This window comes from Filicampus tigris, chromosome 3 (genome assembly GCF_054856515.1).
Source record: "Filicampus tigris isolate MCC_2025a chromosome 3, RoL_Ftig_1.0, whole genome shotgun sequence".
Classification (NCBI taxonomy): domain Eukaryota; kingdom Metazoa; phylum Chordata; class Actinopteri; order Syngnathiformes; family Syngnathidae; genus Filicampus; species Filicampus tigris.
The window spans coordinates 27,163,673-27,173,621 of record NC_141219.1 but is presented as its reverse complement, the minus strand read 5'-3'; the positions used below and the strand labels follow the sequence as shown (position 1 = coordinate 27,173,621).

Below are 9,949 nucleotides of genomic sequence, written 5' to 3'. Positions count from 1 at the left end.
AGAAGTGACAAAATGGCCGCCCCCGGAGATGGCTAAAAACGGGTTGATTAACTCTTATCCCACAAACGTAATCTTTATCAGAATTCCTTGTTTCAACTAGTGGGCTTGCATAGCAATTAAAAAAATATATATAAGTTTGGGTTGACTTTCACTTTATGAAATTGGGTCATAAATCTGCAGAAGAATAATAAATCCATGAAGCAACGCTGACAGATGTGCTAAGCCAGTTGTTGACTGACAAGGCTTGAAGGTAGGAAACTATGCGGAAACAAGTCTCAACACCCCCAAACAATTTTGACTTCCACTCCAGTGATCACATATTAAATACAGTAGATATTAAATGCAGTAACCCCTATCTGCACTGTTTATGTAGACTTTATACTGCATTGTTTGGCTTGACAAATGCAAATCTTCTCGAAAACAATCAACAATACAAAAAAAAAAGGCATTGAAATAAAATCAAAATATGAATTGGCATGATCACGGTGAGCAGTTTGACCCATGTGAGTGTTAGCCTCACGCGGCGAGCCAAAGCAGATCCTGTACACGAGGAAAGAGGACGGGACTCATCATCCGAAATTGGTTGAAAGCAACAGCAAAATGTCTGAAAGTTTGCCTCAACATCTCAGGCTGCCGTTTGACGTCTCTTCAATAGAAATGAGGCGCTGCATGCTCCAAGTCTTCATTTAACATGACCAAGAACGAGGGAAAAGGTGTCCTAACCTCAGTGGTCCTCAGTCACGCCACTAGCAGTGCTCTTTTTTGATACTGGTTCATCTCATGGCCAACTCAGAAAACAACAACAACAACAACAACAACAACAAAAACATCCTCAAGAAAACGAGGGGGGTGGAGGGCGGGGCATGTGAGGTTTGGCCGGAGAATCACCACTGAAAAAAAACGCTTTGATTTGGTGAGACAATCTGTGTTGGGCAATATTAGAACAAAGCTTCAAAAAGAGGAGGAGCACATGCGGGCACTGGTGTTGGCGCTGGGCGTGTTGGCTGGTGACAGACTGAGGAGGAAAGAGGACAAGGACAAAGGGCCGAAGCAGATGACGGAGCTCCCGGGCTTCTACCGGTCCTTCAGTTCCCTCGTCACGCGCTTGGTGAGTCGACCGCACAGCAGCCCCAGCACGAAGAGGACGCACAGGCTCAGCGCGATCATGAGCAGGATGTAGTTCTTCGAGGGCGAGGTCATCACCTGCACGGCCAGATCTGATAAGCCCTCTGCTGGCGCCACCTACAGGACACAAAAGAGCAGCAGCTCCAGTTACACCACACGCATTTTGCCGCGGTCCCCCAATGAGCACCGGTGGTTGTTTTGGCGCTCATTCTTTCCCCCACGACTCACCGACCTCATGGATGAACTTAAAGATTTGATTCAAGAATATATTTGAAACATGGCATTCTGGTTAATATTGCGCTTGTGGAATAAGAATGAATCCACCCATTTTTAGCCATCTCAGGGGGCCATTTTGCCCTTCTTGTCGACTGAAAATGATATCGCAACTGCTCAGGGCTAAGGTAACGGAGTCGCCCATGAAGATGAAATGAGGCCTGTGTTGTTCATGTAGTGGCACAATCACTGGATTCATGATGTTATTCAGGTAGAATGGACTTGTCCCCAAGTGTAGGGCAGTTCTGTAGCAACTGGACACACCTGCCCACACTGTCACCCCCAAAAGCTGGTCCGGTGACAAAAGTGGCTGATGCACAGCGCTCTCCTTGACGACACCAACATGGTTGACGACCAGCATTTCTGCCCAACGTGAACGCACCCTCGAGGAACCCGCTGAGGGTGTAGAGCTGGTCCACTGTTCGACGGCCGGGACGAAAACCGCATTGCTCCTCCTGAATCCGAGATTGGACTTCCCGGCCGGTGGGTCCTCCTCTCCAGCGCCCCTAAATAGACTTTACCAAGGGGGCTGAGGAGTGTGATTCCTCTGTAATTGGAACACACCCTCCGGTCTCCCCTTCGTGCTAATCCAGAAGCACTGTCCCCGATGTCCATGTGATGTCGTCGAGGCGTGTCAACCGGGACAGCCTTACAACATAGAGACTTGAGGAACTCCGGGCGGATCTCATCCATCTTTGCCACCGAGGAGCTTTTTAACTACCTCGGTTACTTAACCCCGGAGATAGGAGAGCCCACCTCGGAGTGTCCAGGCTCTGCTTCCTCAGTGGAAGGCGTGTCGGTGGAATTGAGGAGATCTTTGAAGTATCCTCCCCACCGACTCACAACGTCCCGAGTTGAGGTCAGAAGCACCCCATCTCCACTATACACAGTGTTAATGGTGGACTGCTGAGACGCCGGAAGGTGGAACGGGATTTCTTTGCACGTAGTGCAGTAGGTCTTGCCTTACTTGAACCCTTTTAAAAACCGTGAAAAAGGACGGCCTCCCTCACAAAACCTCTTTAGTGTACTTGTAATATTAAAGTACCGGTAATAGTTTTAATGTATTTCATGTTGTGATGTCATTTTCTGTCATATTTGTAAATGTATGTTGTAAATGCACTGAAGCTTCATTTGTGGAAAATCGCAAATCAAAACGAAACCGCAATATCTGCCAGAAAATTTGCAAAACAATTTTTTTCCTAAAATCGTTCAGCCCTGAAGTTTCACACTTTCACGGGTGCAGGATTTGTACTTGCAGATCTAAATAAATCCCCCGGCGAGGGCGCAAGTTCATCTGGTGCCCATGTCAACTGGCTACTAGGAAGCAACTTGACATGGTCGCGATCGTGTTGTTTTCACCTTAATCAAAGTTCATACCTCACACTCCCACGGATTCATATGCACCAATATCAATGATGATGAGTACTGGTATGCATCGATGTCAAAAAGAAGCATTAACGTGTTTGAACCAATACTGTAATTGGCACCCACCTAATGGTCCACAAACCACAGTACATCATTTTATAAAACTGTTCAGCCATATCTGACTTAGTTTCCTGTCCTGATGAAAGATGAAAATGGCTCCTTCTAGCAGTTACCTTCGCCGCATAGCTCCACATGTCGATGCGGTCCTGAAGTCTTTTCTTACACTCGGGCTGCAGGCGAACGCGCTTGTCCTGCAATGCCTCCATCAGACATGACATCTCTGCGTGGTGAAAAGGAAAACAACACCACAGGTCCTCATCAAATGCAGTTTTGGATATTCCAAGTAAAAAGTGCAATGCAACGTGGGAAATCACCCACGTCTTCCCCTTCCAGGTGTGATGGCTGCACAGTGATGTTTGAGGTCCAAGGCACAGGCTGTGTGGAGGACTGGGTCCACAAAGATGTCGGCTTTACTCTCCTTCAGCATGTTCAAGACCTCCTGCACACACGCAGAACAAATCAGTTAGAAGAATCCAAAGCACAAACATTCTTCAACAGTTCTGAATAATAATGTTGACCCGCAAATAGCTTTAGAGTAGTGTAGTAGACCCTTTTATAATGATTTTTTTTTTTTTTCAAAACTCAAGGCTATCAAATATTGTGATTTTTTTTTTTTTGTCAATGATACATAAATGTACCTTTTTACAGGCTTCCTGTTTGATTTTGAGCAGGTTGACTTTCAGACACTCTTCTACCTGACCAGTCTGCTCCTGAGCAGCTGCCTCCTCTGCACACAGCCGGGAGATCTGGGGGAGGAAGCGCAATTACAAAAAAAGGGAACCTGGGAACAAAAAAGTCCAGTGTACCTCATCTGAGCAGTGCATCTGCAGCTGCGGGTCCAGCCTGTAGTCCAGCGCCGACTCCTGGAGAATAACTCGGATCTGGTCTTCACAGTCTGGAGACAACCTCTAAAGCGAACCGGCACATGACAGGCGAGGAGACGATGGGAAAGTCTGGTTTTGCCCTACGAAGGCGACTGGAGCTGTCGGATTATAGGACTGACCTGATCGGCATATTTGAGTTTGAGGCAGGCGATCACCTGACCCTCCAGCTCGTTGTCGTCGCTCGCCTTGTTCAGGATGGAATGGCAGAATTTGGGGATATCAGCTCGGCAAGCTTTCCTTAACACTGGGTTCAACCTGAAGTCTGGAGGGGGGCGTCAATGCGGATTTGAGTCCCATCCTTCAAATGAGACTCACACACGTTGTGCATCTCTACCTGTGTTCTGTGTGATCTGTCTCTTGGTGATCATCTGTTTGCACTTTGGATCCATCAGCTCGCTGTTCTTGTTCTGTTTCAGGCACTGGAGAACATTTCTGGCATCGGCTTCAGTGCAGAATCTCTGTAGAAGAGAGTTTGTGATATTCAGTGGTCAGAAGTACAAAGTGGATTCTGTTCTCCAGTGGATTTTTCAGATAAGCAGTGTACGTGAATCAATTTGTATGCAGAGATTTTTTTTCTGTTTTCAAGTTATTAAAACAAGTCATGTAAATATTAAACAGGATTTTTTTTTTCCCCCCTTTTTCGAAGTCTGTACTTTTTTCCTTTTACTCCGGTAAAAGGGGTTTGTGTCCTAATTTTACCGGCCTTTATTTATTCTATTTTTTCAACACAATTACAAAGAGTACACAAGTACAGAGTGTGAGTATTTGGCCACCTTTGGTGATATTGCTGAGTATAATTTTACATTGGAACATGGACAATTCTCATCGACCACAACGGGTTTGAAATGAAACGAACAAGATGCTTTAAGTGCAGACTCTCATCTTTAATTCGAGGGTATTTCCATCCAAAATCGGGTGAACGGTGTAGGGATTACAACAGTTTGCCTATATGCCTTCCACTATTTAAAGAGAAAAAAGTAACGGTAACTGAACAAATTAACAATCATAAATCAAACATTCAGTTTCTAATACCTACCCTGAAGTCAGGATCGTGTAGATATCACCAGACGCTGAATTTCATCCTTGGTCATGCTCTACCAGACCTCTACTGTCTTTGCAGTTCCTGCCTGTTCTTGGGGCATTTTTTTTCCTTCAGCAAGCGAAATGCATGCTCAATTGGATTGAGGTCAGGTGATCAACTTGGCCACTGCATAATATTCCACTTTTTTTTTTCGGTTTTCTTTAAAAAAAAACAACCTCTTTGGTTAGCCCGTGGGCCCTGTGGATTTATCATGTCGTTTGATGAAGCAGTAAAGGGTTGGGAGTCAAACCTTTATTAAAATATTAGAAAAATTATATAACTTAACTACCTTTGCTTTTTACATGGTAGAAACATTATTTTACAATTTAGTTATTTCGCTTTAAAATTAACTGTCCGGCCTAGCCACTCAGAGATGCCGCTAAAATAGCGATATCTTTCTTGACCAATGAGAAGCTCTGTTCTACCTGCGATCGCGTAGCACAATAAAACAAACAACAACAAAAAAAACTACAAAACATGCAAGATAGCCAACTCAGCGACAAAGAATATTGTGAGAAACGTTGCTGTGTGTGTATTTCACCTGCAAAGAAATGCACTATAATGACATGCAAAGCAAGACATGGGCTCGTTTTATAGAATTTGTACTTCAGTGGCAACGTTTCGGGCAGTCAGGCCGAAATTACACAGTTTTGATCTTGGCAGATGATGGCATCACTGGAGTTTTTTTTGGGGGGGCACACTACTGAGGTGAATGAAGCCCGCTACAACATTGTTTTCCTTTCGACAAAATCTCAGATTGCCGTGCCCCCCAAACAGGACAAACCTGGATTGCACATCAACAGAGCAGGTGTAGCAACATGTAGACGCTAAATTGTTAATCAGAAAAATAATGTAACCATCAAATTGTAAGGAAGCAGAATCATGAGGTTGACAATATGGTTGACAAAATGATTAAGTCCCAATGACTTCATTTTTTCATTGCTTGTCAAGTGTATAAATTAAAGCATTGATTAAGGGAAAAAAATGGTATTGTCAATGTATAGATGTTTGGTCATCAATGATGTAAGTGCCCAATGTGCTGCGCTACATGCATCCACAAAATGGGCCTTACTGAAAGGTAACATTCTGTACAAAGAGCAAGCATCCAAAAGGTAGTAGTAATGTTAAACTTGTGTGCAGTTCAGACATAGCATGTCTGATAAAAAATCTTAACAGTCAATATAACGTGTTCTGTGGTCATTGGTATTGTTTTGTAATATGTTTTGAAAATAAAATGCATGCTGCTTACAAACTTACCAGTACCATATACCATACATATTTGATACTACTGTTGTTAATTGTTTGGAATTTCCAGCCATATACAGGAGAGATCTAGAAGCTACTCCAACCATTCCCCATCCTTCTCAGCATGGATGGAAGGTAAAGAATGACAACCACTTCATTGAGTGGACGACGCTCTCACCTGCACCGCAAAGTGTCCTTGAGATAGACGATTTTTCCGTTACTTGCAGGAAAATCAGATGCAGCAACGCCACCGTGTGAACATGTTTAAGGAACAATGTGCCATCTGCAGAACTTTCTAAGTGTGCAAAGGAGAACTGCCGTAATATTATCGGATATGCTGATGCCGAAGATGATGATGAGGGGCCTGATTTTACACAACGTTCCAACGTCAATGGAATTGGGGTTGTAAGAACACACACGTGTCAAACATTTATTTTCACTTGGTGTCAACTCAGGGGCAGGCACCAGACTATTCTTTGTTTTTTTTTAACAGGAGCACATTGGCCCCTAACCTGAAATTTTAGGGGCGCAAGTTAAAAACTTAGAAGTGCACATAAACATCACAAATTGACCTGCAAAGTAAATATTCACATTTCCACTCAATTACTGATACATAGGCAGAAGAGTGGAGCAGAAGTTTGTCAGGAACACAAAATATTCAAAAATTAAAAAAAAAAAAAAAAAAAAAAAATCACACATACGTATACGTGGTCACACGTGCGACTGCATGAAAAATGTAGTCATACTGTCTTAAATTTTAGGGGCAAAATGCCACTATTTAGGGGCATTCTGGAGCCCTGCAACGAATACTTTAGCCAAACGGTAGCTACGTGCTAATGTTCAAATTTGCACGTGTGAAAAAAAGGATGTTCTTTAGAAGGTTCTTGGGCCCCATTTGATCAAATTTTCACCCCTCCCCATAGGGGTGTAACGGTTTTTGTATTCGTCCCGTACCATCTCGGTGCGGGCTTCACGGTTCGGTGCACGCAGTCATACGACGAATGCGTCTGATGGGAGAAAAAAAAAAGTCAATGCCTGAGACCAAGCGACCGCCACATTTGTTGTTCAACTGTGTGTGCGCAGTTTGACCTCCGTGCGGTATGTTGCATGTAACACTTCAAACATGCTGTAACGAATTGGGCTATCTGTGCGGTGGTCGAATTTGTGTTTTGTCGAGTTGTGTTGTTTCCGAGGCTAATGAATGCATCACGCTCAACACCAACAACTTATCCCCGCTACTTTCAAGCAGCCTGGAAAAGTGAAAACAAACAGAGCCGAGTAATTACTGAAGCAATCGGCATATACATAGCAACATATATGCGTCCATATGCTTTAGTCTATCAGCCGGGCTTCAAACGCTTATTAAACATGCTGGAACCCCGTTACAATGTTCCATCCCAGGCGCATATTAGCAAGTCCGTGGTCCCTGTCATATATAATCGCACAAGAGCCGAGCCGTGGTGGAGCATGAGCTGTCCTCTGCTGCTCTTATAATGAAGTTCAAGTTACTAGTTGGTAAGTGCTACCTGACTTTATCTGCAACCTCATTCTATCCATACAAAGAAAGAGTGTTTTCCTGTGTTTTTATCATTATTATTATTGTTTATGAACAACCCTAATGCGCAAGTTTTTATTCTATTTTGTGCTTTTATAACAGGGAATGTTTTTTGCTTTATAGCAAATTGAATTGTAGCTTGCTCTCTGTTAAAACAAAATTAAAAAAAAAAAACCCAGTCTTATGTATTTGAGACTTATTGCTGTACCAAACCCGTAACGAACCATGACCCCCATAACGAGGTATGTACCGAACCGTGACTTTTTTGAACCGTTACACCCCTACACCCCGTATGGGAGTCGAGGAACTTAAAAATGCAAACTATATTTACCCCAGAGCCAACAGTCACATTCTCACTAAATACATTAGCGGTAACCTTTTGTTTCTTTTCTAAATCCATTGCGGTGGTGTTTAGAGCCACAAAGATGAGAATTGTGTCCGTGTCCCAATATCTATGGACCTGACTGAATTTTATTCTGCTTCTTCTCACCTTGATCATCTGCTTGCAAACTCTCATAAGCTGGTAGTCAAGCTCTGGGTCAGTCATCTCGGCCTCCTGCAGCTTGAAGATCCGCTGGTGGCAGCGCTGACTCAGCTGCTTCTTCTGCTCCTTCAGACACTCAATCATCTGAGGGGGAGGGCGAAGAGCGAGTTTTTGGAAGGGTTGAAGGCTTTGTTGGTGATCTAACGTTCCTAATCTTACCTGAGCATTGCCAAAGGCCACGTTAGGACACAGACGACTGATGTCGGACTTACAAGGATCATACAGCTCTGGTTCCAACCTGATATCCTCCGACTAGGAGAGGAGTTGTAAAGGTTAGCTGAAATGTGTATTTGGCTCAACAAGCAGAAATTACTTTTGAAAGGCTATCCCAAACATATCAACCATTTCTAGCTCCTCCACACGCAGCTGTTTACGACATTTCAGGGAGACGCGCTGCTCTCTGGCCTCCTGCAGCGTGTCGTTCCTCACAGTTGTGCTGAGGCAGATGACCACATCCACTCTGATTGCCAGACAGAGGATCATTCATGATTTGCAATCAGATGAGATAAAACAAGCTTTTTTTGATCCCCTGAGGGAAATTTCCAGTTAGTCAATTAAAGTGAGACAAAATTTGTCGAAAACACTTTGAAATGAGAGAGAGAGAGAGAGAGAGAGAGAGACAGACAGCGAGAGAGAGAGAGAGACAGAGAGAGAGAGAGAGAGAGAGAGAGAAAGAGAAAGAGAAAGAGAAAGAGAAAGAGAAAGAGAAAGAGAAAGAGAAAAAGAGATAGACAGAGACAGAGAGAGAGAGAGAAAAAAACTAAGTAGTAAGCAGAATTGCTATGCACCAAACATTACATACTTCTTTTTGATGTTTGGACACAAGCGAAGCACATCTTCCTTACAAGCCATCTTGAACTTGTACGAGAAGCGGAAATCCTTCATCTGAATCTTTACAAGAAAAAAAGAAGACTGAGTTTATGCTTTAGTGGTAACTTTCTCATGTTATGCCATTGTCAGTATTGTAATTCAGTATCCAAATTGCAGTTGTTTATTTCAGGACACTTTTCTTCAAACAGTTAGTCTAAACATTATGGTATAACCGGATCAATTTCCAAGTGGAACAGTGCAAATGAGTTAGTTTTTGGCAACCACAGTGAAGAACTCCCTCTTTTTGTGAAAAGAATAAACCTGAAAATTATAAAAGAAAAATGTTTTTAAAAGCTTCACAATCCTCGTGTTTTATTTGACTTTTTAAATCTGTAGGCATGTTTAATCCACTCCTTCACCTTCACCCACCAACATGCTTTTTGTAAATAAGAACATAATTGAAAAAGAAGCAACTCCTTTTAACCTCGCTGATACGGTTAGAGTACCTTTTATCTCGTAAGAAACTTACCAGCTGGAAGTGTGTGACGCCAACTGAACACTTTTCGTTCATCTCCTTTTGGTGTTTGTTCTGAACCAAACATTCCATAAGGTCACCGGTGTCGATTTGGTTGTCAGCCAAGTCCTAAGAACAAACGCACAAAGTTTATGGCTTATTGCCTTCTCCTATTCTATTTAGATTTTTTTTTATTTAAATCTGACTTCGACTTTGTGTGTGTGCAGGTTGTTTGTTTCTGACAGGAGCGTTTGTGTTTGAAAGTGGCAGAAATGTTCTCACATGGCAGTGGGCCTGGATCATGGGCTCGCAAGCTCTGATTAGTAGTGCATCTATCTGGATATCCTGTGTAAGACAAAAATATGAAAAGGAAACAATGTCAGGGTTATATTTATGATCTCCACTTAGTACTACCAAAGCAATAACATTGCTG

The 9,949-nt window shown here is 43.0% G+C and overlaps 1 protein-coding gene across 1 annotated transcript in view; it reads right to left on the bottom strand.

Annotated features, from left to right (window-relative positions):
• Window positions 1–9,949, bottom strand: part of LOC147150467 (Golgi apparatus protein 1-like) — a 37,072-nt gene continuing 27,123 nt past the window's right edge. Inside the window, exons 14-26 of the mRNA XM_086025897.1 lie at window positions 9,799–9,861; window positions 9,532–9,645; window positions 8,995–9,083; window positions 8,535–8,652; window positions 8,352–8,444; window positions 8,139–8,276; window positions 4,102–4,225; window positions 3,887–4,029; window positions 3,690–3,791; window positions 3,522–3,629; window positions 3,202–3,322; window positions 2,997–3,103; window positions 1–1,242 (exon numbers count right to left, since the gene is read on the bottom strand). Coding sequence (XP_085882023.1) covers window positions 1,075–1,242; window positions 2,997–3,103; window positions 3,202–3,322; window positions 3,522–3,629; window positions 3,690–3,791; window positions 3,887–4,029; window positions 4,102–4,225; window positions 8,139–8,276; window positions 8,352–8,444; window positions 8,535–8,652; window positions 8,995–9,083; window positions 9,532–9,645; window positions 9,799–9,861 — 1,488 coding nt within the window. The 3' untranslated portion in view covers window positions 1–1,074. The remainder of the gene's footprint in view (window positions 1,243–2,996; window positions 3,104–3,201; window positions 3,323–3,521; window positions 3,630–3,689; window positions 3,792–3,886; window positions 4,030–4,101; window positions 4,226–8,138; window positions 8,277–8,351; window positions 8,445–8,534; window positions 8,653–8,994; window positions 9,084–9,531; window positions 9,646–9,798; window positions 9,862–9,949) is intronic.